This window comes from Amphiura filiformis, chromosome 3, assembly GCF_039555335.1.
Source record: "Amphiura filiformis chromosome 3, Afil_fr2py, whole genome shotgun sequence".
Lineage (NCBI taxonomy): Eukaryota > Metazoa > Echinodermata > Ophiuroidea > Amphilepidida > Amphiuridae > Amphiura > Amphiura filiformis.
In genome coordinates this window covers 54,645,787-54,661,717 of record NC_092630.1, presented here as the reverse complement: position 1 = coordinate 54,661,717, position 15,931 = coordinate 54,645,787, and the positions used below count along the sequence as shown (strand labels likewise).

The following is a 15,931-nucleotide window of genomic DNA, read 5'->3' as shown; positions in this document are numbered from 1 at the left end:
TTTTAGACCTTAAACGCGTCACGCGCGTAACTTGCCTTGCCTAAAAAAACACCCCTTTTACTTGTTTTTTTTTTTGGTCACGCATGCGTACAGATAATTTATGTGAGTGGCCCCCGGGATTGACCTGCCCCTCGTATGCTACTTTCGAAGTCTGAGATGATAGTTTTGTTTCTTACTATTATCTATATTGTGTGTGCCAGCTGTGGACTTGTACTACTTCCGTTAATCTTTTGTAAGGAAACTACTCAAGTTACATACGTCAAGCGTTTGATCTGCAAAATAATATCATAATAGTTCCAGTCTGATAAGCTCTGATATCAGGAGCCGCTTTTCTCTTAATATGCTGATTTTGTTGCTGTCATAGTGTAAGTATAAAACTCACATTATTGTGGATATAAGACCGGGGTTATTACACGGTATAAGAACTGGAAATCCGTCGTTCTATGCAGAAAAAAATCTATAAGTATTGAGGCATGACATATTTCTGTAATCTTGGTGAAACATTGGCTACGATCCATATAGACAGTTATTATAATTCCTTCCTGTTAAAGATTATATATTTTCTCTCATCTTTCATTATTTAGGAATATGCCTCTTATGGTGAAAGTGATTGTTGTTGCTTCGTACATCTTAACAATACTACTGTACAAAAGCACGGTTACTGCAAATACCACAGGGAACGACCAAGATGCATGTAATGTTTGCAAGTGCAAATCTAAAGGACATGATTTCATAGTGGATTGTCATTACAAAGGATTAACTACCCTACCGATGAAGATGCCGACAAATACAACGAAGTTGTGAGTATAAAACTCCTGGATAAACATATACGCTATAGACGATATAGACTATCGATTCACTCCGAATTGGATATTAAGTAACATTCAAACATTGTTTTATGTAATGTTGTTCATAACCTTTATGGGCATATTAATGAATTAACAATATCTAACGATATTCTATTGTGATGTCAAAAATTGCACGCAACTGATTTTAAAGTTTTTATTTGTACATTAGATTCCGCGCGGGGACATTTTTTGCTCCATTTACTTACCATGCTCCATTTACTTACTTACATCTTTTCAATTTTATTCATAATACACATAAAAATACAAAAATATATTTTGAGTAAAAAAAAAGAAGCGTATGAACAAAGGTTTGCACGTTGACTGAGAGATTTGGAAAATTTGTCAAAGACCAGCTTCAACCCGCTTTTAACTTCTTGAGACTACTCAGTCATAAAAATAATAGTAAACTCCCATTACAGCTTTTAATTAATACTTTAATGTCCGTTGATTTAGATTCTGAGGCAGTTGAAATATTCGACATGTGGCAGCTGAGATTGAATTACGAATTTTCGCAGTCTCCCCATTTTCACCGAATATTATTATTTTGCGAAAGTATTTTACAATAACATTTTAAAAACATTTAAACAAAATTTTTGTATATTTTGTAGTGTTTTTTCATACAAAACGTTTTAATACGTTTTCATGACCTTTTTTTAACCAGATATTTAATGTTATTAAACCTATATTTACCAAAACCAAAAACACACAAATATAACCTGTATAAAACGTTTTTAAAACAATTTTAATTGGGAAATTTGATCAATTTTACTGGGGCAACTTGCTTAAAAATTAGCATAATGGCTTCTATTTGAGATGTCTTAATAGCTTAAAATTAACGAAGACTGTATATCAATAATATAAAGTGTAATTCAAAATTGCAATGCAATAATAATGGTGAAAAAGGTCCATTTGGGCCATAATAACCAACATCACTAAAAAACCATAGGTCACAGAAAAATGTTGTGTTTGACTGTTTTGATCCTAACATCCAGCTAAATAAAGTGATACACTTTCAATGACATAGGTCCTTTTAAAAAAATATTCCCATGTACAAATAATTTTAGTCAAAACTGCACAAAAATCACCAAAAATGACATTTTTACCCATAAATCAAATGTATTAAATTAAGTGATGCCTTTGTTCATACATATCAAATATACATCAACTCCTTTTTTGTATTTCTGATTATATTTCAAAAAGTTTTCACCCAAACTAGTAAAAGTATACATTTTTAGAAAGCATATATTGTCATGATTGCAAATCTGTAAAGTTTGAATGGATATACAGGGTGTACCAAAAAAATATACAGGGTGATTCCATTGAAAAATACCGAAAAAATTAAATTTCTTTACCGCCCCAATATTTCTACATAGTATATTAAATTGGAAAATGAACTTGATATTTGGAATGTACACAGTTAGTCCTTTCATTAAATGTATAGTTTGCACTATTTTTGTTAAGCCCATTGTGTTATACAGGGTGTGAAAAAAAGTTGTAAATTAATTTTTTTAATTTATGTAAAATTTCCCTAAGTGCCATTAAATTTGGAAGATATATTCAAAATAGTTTACAGAATTGCTATAATATCAAATTTAAATATCCAATTCCTATATAGGGTGTTCCAAAAATCAATATTCAGTGAATAATTAGTAACAAAGGTACATGTACAATACATGTACAATTAGCCTACATCAATAAACTATTTAACAATAACCAGAGATCAATATGTCATCAGATTAAATCCTTTGACTGTAATAATCTCCTTTTAGAAGATTTATTTCATATTTCAAAGATAAAACAATATTGAAATTTATTTCATATGCATGCATGCAACATTACAGCCCATTGTATTGTATGACCCACATTCCACTGCATTAATTAAAAGCTTGTTAAATCCTTAATTACTAAGTTCATTAAGATTAACTTGGCAATTATAGTTATAGAAAGTTAAAAAATAAGATTAACATTATGGAAAATGCATTTTTACTTCTACTAGGCAACAAAGTGCATAAATTTTATTAATGAACATCAACTTCCCATTGGAATTACACAGAGCTCCTCCGCTTCCGGCTCCTCCACTTCCGGCACCACCCTTGACTAATTAACTTAATTAAGCTGTTGTAATTAATTAATACATTTGTTTAATTGTATTTGTTATTAATTCATTAGATTAATAATTTATCTTCAAAATAAGACCAAAACCATTTGTTCATGATGAATTTTAGCAAAAATATAGGAATAAGTAGACAAAATGATTTAGCAAAATGTGACAGCACCACCTTTTTTAGGGTCCCAGTATAAAAAACATGACCATGTGTCATGTGTTCTTCACTAAATATGAGTTTCTAATTCATTTACTTTTTAGCTTGTAGTTAGTTTTAGCTAGTTAAAATATGACATTTTGGGTTTAAAAATGACATAAATCCTTTAATAGTATAAACGTTGCCATGCAAACGGAATAGATGATTTGAAATATCTCTCTTACGAAACTGTTAAATAGAGCACTTTTGGCTGCATGGTTATTCCTGCTTAACTTGGCAACACTGATAGCCAGAATAGAGTCGAGTGACTCTCTATGTGGAGTAAACTAGCACTGACTCTCAAAAAGAGTCGCCTGACTGTCACAAGAGAGTCAGTTGACGGATTCAAGAAATTTATGGCTCTTCAAGAGTCATATTCTTACACTCTCATAATTAGTATTGCTCGACAAAAAGTGTTCCAGTGTCCATAAAGGGACAACTTTGGGCGGGTAGCAAGGAAAAGGGTAGCAAAGTATAGAAGAAACGAAAAAATAGTTCCGGAGAGAAGAGCAGGAAAAAACCCAGCAAATAAAAATACAAAACCAAGATAGAAAAAGGAGAGAAAGAAATGGAATAGCAGGAACAAGATATAAAACAACAACAACAACATACAACAAAAAATATAATATATTTCGAAGAAAGAAGCAGAGATTACAGAATAAAGAAAAACGAAAGTGAGAATAAAAAGACATTATGAGAAAGTAAAAGAAAGAATGGTAAATAACTTTTAAATTTACAATGGAGGACAATGAATGGAAAATGAAAGAGAGGTATGAGAACAGGAAAAGAAATGAAATGCAGCGGGTTGCATTTTTCAAAATGGTATCGAATTATATCTTTCTATTCAGAGAAAGATGTACATCAAGACTGTCCACCTTCTGCACTATTGAAAGTTATTACCGTATGTACTTAGTTTTCTAGATTGATGATAGGATGAACACATTTGTGATGCGATCAAGCCAAATCAGTCGGAACTCGGAAATATTGATTTTGAGATATAGTCAAACAAAGGAAATTTTTCCTTTTGTTTCCTATTGTTTTGCAAACTCTTTAATTGCTCATATCTTTGGAACTGGGTGTTAAATTTCAATGGGATTTTCTGCAAAATCCAGCTTTATAAATACTTTTTACAATCCTATAGGAAACTGAAAATTTATTATTGCCGAGTTCCGACTGATTTTGCTTGATCGCATCACATTTTAATCTTTCTCCAGAGAGGCGGTATTCGCTACTGTGCTATAAACCACGATAACACGTGTAAGTTATGCTGCTGCTGCAAAATCATTACGTATGCAAGAGATGATATTAATGTCATTTATCACGAAATGTTATATCAGGATGATGTTATGGTTACAGTGTTTGAATAGTAGATTTTTTTGTTTTAATACGTGGTTAGGTATTTGCAGGACAACTTCCTCAATGAAAGCGCAATGACGGATTTTGAATACCTGGTTCCAACCTTGCAGGAACTGTAAGTTGATTTCGTTTAAACTACGAAATTCAGAGACTCATATCCATGAAAGGGCATGACTCTCAAAAATATCGCTACAACCATTTTGTACATGGCGCTGTGAAGTTTTTTGACAGATCAGAATATTTGAATTTTTTAGTGCTAATTAGCGGAACCAATTTTTTTGCATCCCTACACATCAAATGATGAAACTAGAATTAGTTTTTTGTTTTCCTAGTATGCCCCCAATGCTTCACACGAGGGGTTGAATTTCAGAATGGGGTCAAAAGTTAACAATAAAGTCAATTGTCATATCTTTTTTTATTCCTAGCGATGAGTGAAACAATGTAAGATACAATACAACATGATGGGACCATTTTTGAGTTTTGATCCCATTACGTCATTCACCCCCGGAAGCATAGGGGCACAGAGAAAAATGGAACCAATTTTAGCTTTATTATTTGAGGTGTATAATAAGGATGCCAAAAACATTGGTTCCAATAATGTAGTACAGTAGCAATCTAAACACACAGCGCCATGTACTAATTCATGAATTGATTATACGCAGTGATTGCAAGTAAGACATCGTGCAGAGCTCTATTTCTAGAAATAGTTCTTGATCATTGACAATTATTTCACCGAAGCGTGCTGCAAAAAATAACCTCACAACAACGCTTTTAAAATTACATTTTACAGAGACATATCAGGGAACAGGTATAAGAAACCGTTTAGAATCCCGCCATTACTTCGGAATTTGTAAGTAAAGCAAAGTTTGGTTCATTACGCTTTTACACGGAGAAAATGTTGTATATTTGTCAGTGTTTAAACATATTCATTCACTTTTAGTAACCTTGTATAAAATATTGAGTAACTAGCATTTACGGTATGACGAGAGTGAAGAGAAAAACTGAAGATGAAGTTTAGGTGTTAATGATTGAAGAAATATGAGATTCGTTTTAATCACAAAAAGTAAGGAAGGAAAAGAAGGCAAATATTAAGCTTGAACGAGGTAAAAGTCTGTTTCAGATATCATGTCCCAGCATTGTGTGCTCTCATCCAAAATACTTTTAGCTACTGGTGCCTCTTCATGGTCTTGGACAAAAATTTATAGGCCTATGGTAGTAAATAAAAACCTCTCAAAAATAAAATGATAGATGCAATTTACTTCATTTTTTCACACAATGTGACTTTTGAGCGTTCAACTGCGTACTGTAATTAATATGGTTTCATTGCCTTACTCGTGCAAAAATTTATTATTTTTTTACGGTAAAATACTGCTGCCAGTAACTTACCGGTAAAAAACAGTGACCAATGCAATGAACCGTTTTTAACAGCATTTGACCATTAAAATATATTGGTTTTTTGTACGGTAAAATATACCGGACTTCCCATGCTTCCTGCTGCCAATAACAGTAACCGTAAATACAGTTGCTAAAAGAACAACCGTGAATTTAGTGACACGTACTCTAGAAATAAATTATCCTTAAAAGTACGGTCCTTAAAGTGAACAGGTCGAAAATTCTAATGTATAAATCCGCGGTGTTAAATGGGAATGTCCTTTTATTTTATTTCTCCCTCAAGCCGTGTTTTTACAGTTTCCCTTAAAAATACAGGATTTTTTTAAAGAAAACTGTAAAAGCACAGTTTACATGGGAGTCTAGCTGTAAAAAGACGGCATTTACTTTCAAATTACAGTAGGTCCTCGCTTTTGCTGTTAAAAGACGGACCGCATTGTTGTCTTGTTTAATTGTAATACTTTGGGTTGGTAAATTACTCTTTCTTTCCTATATTATATTCAGTTTCCTCTTGTAGCGAGCAATAGTTCCAATTGTGTTTATTTGTTTTTGTGCAAGATGCGTAGACCCATTACCTACTTAACCTGTATTATGCTGGGAAAACGATTAAAGCCATTATGTGTGATTTGCTCCACAGCAACAACCTCAATGTTTTTCGAATTTATACTTTTTGCACCATTGTAACGGCCATTGGTGCACATAAATGCCCTGTGAATGACTAAGCCTGAAGTGCTTTAATTACAGTAAAATTTAACATTTATAATATAACCGGGTATCTCCGGTTTTATTCTGAGCTCACTGATCGAGTGCTGGATCAACACATCGTGTGCGTGTGTTACGGTGTGTATCATTGAATCATTGTATCAGTGACCGTGAGTGACGTGCCGTATAAACTGTATGCATATCGCTATTTGCCTTACGTCTTGTTTGTACATCTCATCAGCTGCGTGTAGCTCCGCCGATGATAATGATACGATCGGCGAGATTATAAACGCATTGCAGGCGCCGTCCACCTTGACGTATAAACTGTGTGCATATCGCTATTGGTCTTACGCCTCGTTTGTTCGCCCTAGCTGTGTAAAACTACTTATGATTCATGATCATAACTTAATATTCATTATCATAATACGAACGGCAAGCTGCTATATGCATTTTATGCGCTGGAATGAAATAGCAATTTTCTTCGTTTTAACTCGTTTGTTTGGCTCGAAATTAAAAGATGACAATGTAATCAGTAGCTATCAGTTTAAACTAACATTTAAATAGGAATCTATTCTTTATGCAAATCACACATTATTGCTTTAATTATAGTGTAGGGCCAACTTTATACCTATACTACGATGCCATAAAGGTCATACATCGGTAATAATCATTCAGAGACAGTCACTGTAATATTTTATTTTGGACAAACTCTTGCAGAATAGCTGCTGACAACTACATAGAAGACATCAACTTATTCCTCCTAAACGGACCAAACCTGGAAAAAATGTGAGTACTTCAAACAAGATAATAACAAAAAACAACGAATTTCCAAACAACGGTTTGGTATCAAGTGTATAGAAAATTATTATATAAATTATTTTGCCATAAACTCATCAGACTCTGATTAAATGGGGATAGAACTAGTGGCGACTTTTTAATTTGGCTGTGTTTATTTTGAACCCAAATTGACATATAAATCCACTAACATAATAAATAATCTACGGTGAAACAGTTGGGCATATTACACACAAAACCATACAATAAGTTCAAAGCACATATCCGGATCCCAAATATCTCCTCTCAACTCTCCTCTCAACTAGAACAATGTTCTCCCTGCATTAATTCAATTGCAATATCAAACAGTTATCGTATTACAAAAAAACACCAAAAGCTATCTTCTGAAGTTGTGTAATATTCTCTGCTCACAAGACTTATGTACCAGGACTGTAAGAATATAACGCTTAATAATTCGCAGAGGAGGTCAACGTTTAAAGCCATAATGTACGATCTTATAATATGAAATTGGTTAATTTTTTTCAAACCTGTTTTTTGTTGTTGCATATTTGTAATGTTTACACATTGCCCAACTTGCACCTAAATGGAATCGGCCAAATTTGTTGTCTTTGTAGGTCAACAGAGTGACATATTATCATAATTCAAAAATTATGATAATATGTCCTCCCATAGAACTGCATGTTAATTGGCCAAAATAATGTTTCTTTCACTTTAGCTTGTTATTTCAACTTTAAATGGACAACAGCCCTTCCCGGCAGCTTAATTTCTTTCTGCAACCATAATGGGCCGCAGTATATCATTAACCGCATAGTCCGAGGCAAGGTTCATTATTGTCAGGGTTAGGGTCTTAGGGTTAGGGTCTTATGGTTAGGGTTAGGGTAAGGATTAGGGGTTAGGGGTTAGGGTTAGGGTTATGGTTTGGGTTAGGGTTAGGGTTAGGGTTAGGGTTAGGGTTAGGGTTAGGGTTAGGGTAGGGTTAGGGTTAGGGTTAGGGTTAGGGTAAGGGTAAGGGTAAGGGTAAGGGTAAGGGTTAGGGATTAGGGTTAGGGTTAGGATTATATTCGTATTTATTAGTACTAATATACTAGTAATAGTATATTGTGTGTATGCACTTTATTCCGTAATCAATAAGTATCATAAACAAACACCTTTCTGGCACAACGAATCACATCACAGTCGTGTAGGCATTGGACTATGGGTACATAGATTGTGGGTTCGAACCCCAGGTAAGCCGTTGTAGAATTTTAATTCTATCGATTTCTTTTTATTTTATTAAGTAAGGGGAAATAATAATGGTAATAAACTCGTGTTATATCTAGCCTCATAGGCCTATAATTACATGTATGTAGGCCTATATATGTGTTATCGCATATTCGCATTGCGGCCCATTATGGTTGCAGAAAGAAATTACGCTTCCCGACAGTTATTACTAATACAGTATTACTAAAATTACTAAAATTTGACGGAAATCGTATGTTAAGGCTTTAAGTGCTGTTCTTCATATTTTAACTGCAAACCCAAGGAAAACAACCAGTTATTTTACATTTAAAGTGTCCAAAGTCACGGCATATTCTGAACATTAATTGTCACATTGCATCTGCAGTTGGTGCTTCATCAGTGTGATCAGGGCCAGGGTCGAAACTACTATTTTAATATAATAACCATTGTTAGATGTTGAAATGATTTCAATCGATCATCATCAACCATATCATAAAAGGACAATATATTTCACTGGAAAAGAAGGCGAAGAGCCAAGTCTGAAAATCGATTTCATAATTCTCAACGAGAAACGCACATTACAAGTATTGACATGTCGCATTTGAGGTGTATTGTTCATTGGTCATGACATGTATGTCTTATTAACGGAGGAAAATGCATCATGTTTAGTATCCAAATAATTGCATGAATTAACTCTTTTCATATTGTGTTTTGATTTCTCCTTGGCCAATCCTAGTGAAGGAGATGACGGTTCAAAATGGTATCGGGACTTTTGGGACACCCTGTACATACTATACCTTTACTAAAATGTCAAGGGTAGTTTTATTTTCATCGAAGCATAATGATCTAATTAGACCACGATTAAAAGTTAAACTCTTCCAAGTATAATTTATAAACAATTATTTTTTCTTCAAGAATACTGAGTTCCAACCCCATTACGACTATTGGATGTGCTGCACTGGAAACAGTAAAGAATGTTAGAAGTCTGTAAGTATAGCTGCAATGGACAACAAGGGCTGGGCACAGCGGGGCACACGCGTAGATGTAGGAGTGTGCGGTGTTGGGTATGTGTGATAGGTTGTAGGGGTGCACGTGTTTGAACAGAGATTTTTGAAGATTGTGCTGACTTTTGTATATTGTTTGTTTGTTTGTTTGTTTAAACGGTCGCTCCGTGTGGAGACACGCTTGGGTCCTGATGGGACCAGGCTCAAACAAAATGCGCAAGCCAGACTAAAAACCTATATAAGCATGCTGGCCTGTATGGAAAGAGAAGTGAGAAACAGATTTGAAGACAAAGAACAAGGAAAAGAAGGCCACTCCCAACAATCAAGTTAACAATTTTACTGTCAGCCTTTGGGTTTAGAGAAAGGAAGTGCTTAATCCAATCTCAACTGCCACTGTTAAATTTATATTGTTACGATCCAGATGTGCAATGGTTTTTGGGCCTGTCGTGAACTACATGACTTGGTTTGGGATTATTAGGGCGTACAGCAGAATTCACCACTACCTTTGCAGGACTTAAACCCCATTAAACCAAGATAAACCGCATTGAAAACAGCTCAACTATGTTAAATCAGGGATGTATCTCATAGCCCTGGTTAAATCCATAAACATATGTTTCTGATTTACCTGTGCGATATTACAATGTACGTACTGTGATGAAATAGGTATTATAATTTCAGTTGGATGCACCATTACAAAGCAAACACACAGTAACAATACTGGCCTAAATTTGTTTCCGAAATGAGAACAAAAGTCTGCATATTGTTATCCAGCCATGTTGATGGTACAACTCATGTCAAACTTGTCACAGTTGTTATGATCGTATCACACAAGTAAATGAGAAACATGTGATTTTAGACTTTTTTTAGCTCGCTATCGGGCAGTCAGAACGCCATATTTGGGAGGGCTAGACAACAATCTTCCCAAAATCGCATTTTAATCATTTTTAGATGACCATAGAAGGAAAGAATTGAAGTTTATTTACAGCTTCTATGGCGAAAATTGATCAAAGCGATCACACGATGGTGCTCGTTCGAAGTTGGAGATATCGCGAGTCAGCTGTTGAGCACAATTTGCCATTGAAATTACACGTCCGACTGTTATGAAATTTTGGAAGACTCTCTTCGGGAAAACAGCTCGACAACAGCTTTCCCGTGACATTTTTTACTTCAAATTATAGTATGTTAAGGATGAACATCATAATTCGCAAGTGAGCTTCTATGGCTATTATTTGGTGAAGGGTTTTCCCACCAGCCCACTAACTAGTCCATTGCCTATACCTACAGTACAGTGAGTGAGCTAGAGGTCAAACATCAATTGGAGCGCTGTGTGTGCACTGAATAGGAAAAACGGACAGTAAACTGCATAATGCATAGCTCTGTAGCCATGGCGCCTATGTTCAAGGGTATTTGGTTGGCAGCATTTTTGCAGCGAAGTGAAGTTCATACAATTGTGTGCAAGCATGGTGTAAGGAAAGAGGAAAAAAATGTACTTTTATACTACCGCCGTAACACTGGAGTCTCGTTGCCTATTCGCCGCAAACGGACGATATACAAAGTCAGAAGGACTTGTGGTGTATGATATCAAAATCATATTCGAGGCGAGCATTTGAGCACGCTCTGGGTCGGAATCTGTAAAAATTTGGGAATGTTAAATGAAGGTCCATTTATGACCCTAGGCCTAAATGGCGATGAGCGTGAGTTCCAAAAACAGAGCATTAATGTCAAAACAATGGAACATTTACCCTTATTCCCCAAAACGACGTTGGATTGCGAAAATCCGATCCTTTTTCCACGGGGGATCCGTAGCTCAAATATATGTGCGTGGTTCCCCCGTTGCAAAAAACAAAATCTGAAATCAATGGTATGATGTCACTACTTCTTACATTTTTCCAAAAATTTGCCCTCAAAGTCATAATATGAGTCCAATACAAGAATCAACTGCAGAAATTCATACTTTAATAATCTATCTGAGATTGCTATTTCATGACAAAATCATACGGGAAATTCTCTGTACAATCCCATATATCATCATCATAATTACCCGACTTTGTTCCTTGCTCGCTACGCGTATTAGCCGTGTGGCGGGTGTTAGCGTCTAGAAAGACCGAAGGCCGGAATTACTTTTCACGCGAAGATACACAATAATAACACAATATTAAAAGAACTGAATTATCCCGGGTGATTTATTTATTGAATCATACAGGATTCTTGGACAATGAATGAAACGTGAAACTACAATCATACCACAGCAGGTATACTTAACAAAAATCTTGTTATTGTTGCTGATGCCACTGGTCACAAAGACTCAAGGCCAAAAACAAAACATCTTTTACCCAAGCTCACTTTATACATAATATAGGATGCACATAACAAAACGCACTTTTTACACAAGTCGACAAATATGAAATCTGTAATGAATGGTATAGGATGATTGGAAAATGTTTTCAGATAATACATAAATCCCTGACAAATCAACATTAGCATCAGATCGCAGCATGTGCTACACTATGAAAAAAGTCTTGTTCTTATCACTGCTTATCGCTGATCCGTGTTGCTCACTTGCTGACTTCAAACTTGTCAAGCGAAGTCCACTGTAGACTTGAACACAATTGGCGTTGCGTAAAACGCCCATGCACCGGTGACAATTTCCAAAATGGTATTAATTGCAGCGATCGCTCCTTTGGGAACAATATTCCTCGGACTGTTCCACTTACATTGATAGACGTGTCCTTTCATACAGACTGGAGAATAAACAAATACCTTTCTGGGAAAGATGCGCCAATTTTCTCAATTTTCGTTCTGGTTGGCGAGTGCGCTTCTTTGAGAACACGAATAGTTGCAATCCTATACAGCTCTCAATTGAATTATCTGGTTCGCAAATGCACTTCTTTGAGATCACACTGCTGTAGTTACGTTTCTAAGCACAATATTAAATGTTATTTCAGTGTTATTTTGGTACAGTTAGCCACGATTGTTCTTTTTCTTCAGCTCTGATATATATTTATATAACCCCAATAAGAATTCCCCCTTTTCTGATATTATCAGATTAGTTATTTCTCATACATTCAGTCATACATGGGATCTCCATTATGTTGTAATACGCTAATTACATTCTGATATCTGTGAAATCTTAGCATGTGGCAATACTAAATCATTGAGTATCCAGAAATGGTAATGTAAACAAACTCTATATTGGAATTTCATGTATTTATGTCTTAATTTCTTCAGAATGTCACGTGCCAGGTCTGTGTCTTAACCCTTTTTTTTAAACAGGTCTTTCGCAAACACGTTTGTTAGTACGATATGGCCACATATGTTTGGAATGAATACAAAACTCAGCAACCTGTAAGTATTACTTAATTTATCTCTAGCTTTATTTTGAGCTGTACTCATTAGAATTTTTCTAAAAATATATTGATAAAAAAAGACACCTAATGGACTTCTTAGATAGATTTTGTATAACAAGTCTATCTTTTATAGGAACTTTTACAATACAAGTATCACGGCTCTACCAAAAGATGCTTTTGTTACCAGAGAAACAAGAGAAATCAACAACAACAAATTTGGTAAAATGTAAGTATTTTCATGATAAAAAAGAAGGAAGGAAAGGGGGGGGGAGTTACAAAAGTTTTTATGTCAGTATAATCCTGGTGGTATAACGGATTATAGAATAGAATACCATATATTTGCGGAAGATACCAAGGAGCAATACATCCGGTAGAAAGGTCGCGATTCCATACTGGTTCGTACGCCGTATCAGTATTCAAAACCACTCTTCTATTTAGCTCATTTTAAAGATTTTGCATACACGAAATAAGGGAATGCGTGGTCAAACGGCAGAGAATGAACAAAATTTGCCCGTTTTACAATTTTATTTTATTTTAAAGACAATCAAGAATATTGAATACAAAGAAACAAAGGAAACTAGTCCCAAATTGTAGTCATAGACCGCAAACCTAGCTGGGGCGTGTTGGCGTTTTGAATGTATCTGACACTGCAAAATGTTCCAAAAATGTTCCCTGGTCATGGTCATGAGGTTAGTTGTCATCGGGTTTGAGCCTGTGCTCCTTACAGATGTCCAGAAAATGCAGTTCTAAGATTTGGCCCCAGATGACCTTTGACCCGACACCTACAAAATGTTCCAAAATGTTCTCCTTGTCACAAGGGTTGTTGTCACCGAGTTTGAGCCCCATAACATTTACAGATGTCCAGATAATTCAATTCTAAGATTTGACCTCAGATAACCTTTGCCACCGAGTTTGAGCCCGTACTTCTTACAGGCGCCCAGATAACGAAATTCTAAGATTTGGCCCAAAATGACCTTTCACCAGACCCCTGCAAATTGTTTTTTGTAAGGCGCTGTGTGCTCCGTAGAGCGCAAAATAAGAATTGTGTAATAATAATAATAATAATAACGATGATAACAACAACAATAATAAAAAAAACAACAACAACAACAACAACAACAACAACAATAACAATAATAATAATAATAATAAAAACAATAAAAATAAAAATAATAATAATAATAATAATAATAATAATAATAATAATGTTTCCCTGGTCACGAGTCCCGTACCCCTTACAATGTCCAGATAATGAAATTCTAAGATTTGACCCAGATGACCTTTCACCTGAGCCCTACAATGCAACATGTTCCCCTGGTCATGAAGTTTGATGTCACCGAGTTTGAGCCCCGATATATCACCAATTTCAAAAAGTTTGATATCAGAAGGACATTTCTCGTATTCAGAATGCAATTCGATATGTCTGATGTGCTTTCATGTCCCACAAAAATATTGTGCATACGTTGCTAACCGGTCACTTAAACCGCATAGAAGTCAATTTATATGATGCATATAAATATTCATATATGAGATGGACTTCTTTGATCAAAATATTTTTTCGTTATCAGAGATTTTTCCTTGTGTCCGATAAGGAAAATTGACGAGGGATTCTTCGCAGGGATTAAAAGCATAAGCAATGTGTAAGTATATTATTCTTAAAATGAACTGAAAATTCACTGTATATACACTGCGAAAACGTTGGTTGAATGTTGGTTGGGTAAACGCCTTTATATAATTTGTTGGTTCAGAACTATTAAACAGATAGATAAGTTCACGAATTGGGTAAATGAATACAAATCCCAACTTTGGGCGACTAGATTTTTACCAACAATTTAGTCAACGGGAGCACAGCTGTTGAGCAGGGTGACTCTCGATCGGAATCTCGATCACTGATATGTGTAGATATCCCTCGATGCCCAAGATGTAGGTTTTACACAATCATTGGGTAAACATTAGTCCCGGGGGGCACTTCAATTTGAAATGGATATAGGTGTAGGGCTGGCGCTTTCGCACTAAGGGGCATTCGGTGAGAGCAACATGTAAAAAAATATGGGGTCATTGGGTGAGAGCATGATTTTTGGCATTCGGTGAGAGCAAAATGTAAAAAATATGGGGTCATTGGGTGAGACCTTTTTTTAAATGGAATCTTTGGGTGAGAACCAAAACAGCGCCACAAAACCTCGAAAATCGAATTTCTAGTTCTAAATGGCTTCAAATTTCTTTATTTTCTTCAAAATAAGTAACAAAATCAGTGATAAATGAAAGTTGCTGTTCAAATTGAACTTGTAAGGGTCTTTCGGTGACAGACCAAATGGAAAAATAAGGGGTCTTCGGGTGACAGAGCGCGGAGCGAGCATGTGTTCGTAAAAAATATGGGGTCTTTGGGTGACAGCGATGCTGAAAAAGGGGTCTTAACAGCCCTACATACGCGTCTCCTCCAAAGTTGGAGTGCCCCCCCCGGGACATTAGTCAAGATGGACGAGCAGGGGCATGCTACCATGATTTAAATTCACACCAGAGAGTATACATGTATAATTCATGTCACACCATAGATAAAATCATCATCATCATCATCATCATCATCATCATCATCATCATCATCATCATCATCATCATCATCATCATCATCATCATCATCGTCCTCGTCGTCGTCATCCTCCTCATCATCATCACCATCATCATCATCATCATCATCATCATCATCATCATCATCATCATCATCATAATCAGTCGAAACAATTGGGTATAGCGGAACGGATAATGGAACCATTGCACGCATACCAGTTCACATAATGCAATTGTAAGATTTTATCCATATTGTTACAAGAATTCCTGGTGTAATGTTAAATATTTATTGATTCTGTATCAATTGTGTATCCCAACAACTGAGTAAATGGACATTATTACAACCGTTGGGCAAAACTATCTACAAAACATATTTGGATACATTAACACAGATGATGTTAAAGATA

At 35.4% G+C, this 15,931-nt stretch overlaps 1 protein-coding gene and 1 long non-coding RNA gene across 2 annotated transcripts; both read left to right on the top strand.

The window, feature by feature from the left end:
• The first annotated feature begins 311 nt into the window (after window positions 1–311).
• LOC140147340 (leucine-rich repeat transmembrane protein FLRT1-like) lies at window positions 312–7,385 on the top strand. Its single transcript, XM_072169118.1, has 5 exons — window positions 312–365; window positions 585–800; window positions 4,545–4,619; window positions 5,295–5,354; window positions 7,313–7,385. The coding sequence occupies exons 2-5, from the start codon at window positions 589–591 to the stop codon at window positions 7,383–7,385; spliced, it is 420 nt and encodes a 139-aa protein (XP_072025219.1). The 5' UTR covers window positions 312–365; window positions 585–588.
• Window positions 7,386–9,520: 2,135 nt separating this feature from the next.
• Window positions 9,521–14,594, top strand: LOC140147719 (uncharacterized). Its single transcript, XR_011858396.1, has 4 exons — window positions 9,521–9,595; window positions 12,886–12,957; window positions 13,093–13,185; window positions 14,528–14,594. It is a non-coding gene; the product is annotated as an uncharacterized lncRNA (long non-coding RNA).
• The last annotated feature ends 1,337 nt before the right edge of the window (window positions 14,595–15,931 follow it).

What these genes read in the sequence shown, in the direction of transcription:
- LOC140147340 (XM_072169118.1), top strand. Translation starts at nt 589, where the DNA reads ATGCCTCTTATGGTGAAAGTGATTGTTGTTGCTTCGTACATCTTAACA. An exon ending in CCGACAAATACAACGAAGTT is followed by an intron (nt 801 to 4,544) that starts GTGAGTATAAAA and finishes ATACGTGGTTAG; the next exon opens with GTATTTGCAGGACAACTTCC. An exon ending in CCGCCATTACTTCGGAATTT is followed by an intron (nt 5,355 to 7,312) that starts GTAAGTAAAGCA and finishes AAACTCTTGCAG; the next exon opens with AATAGCTGCTGACAACTACA.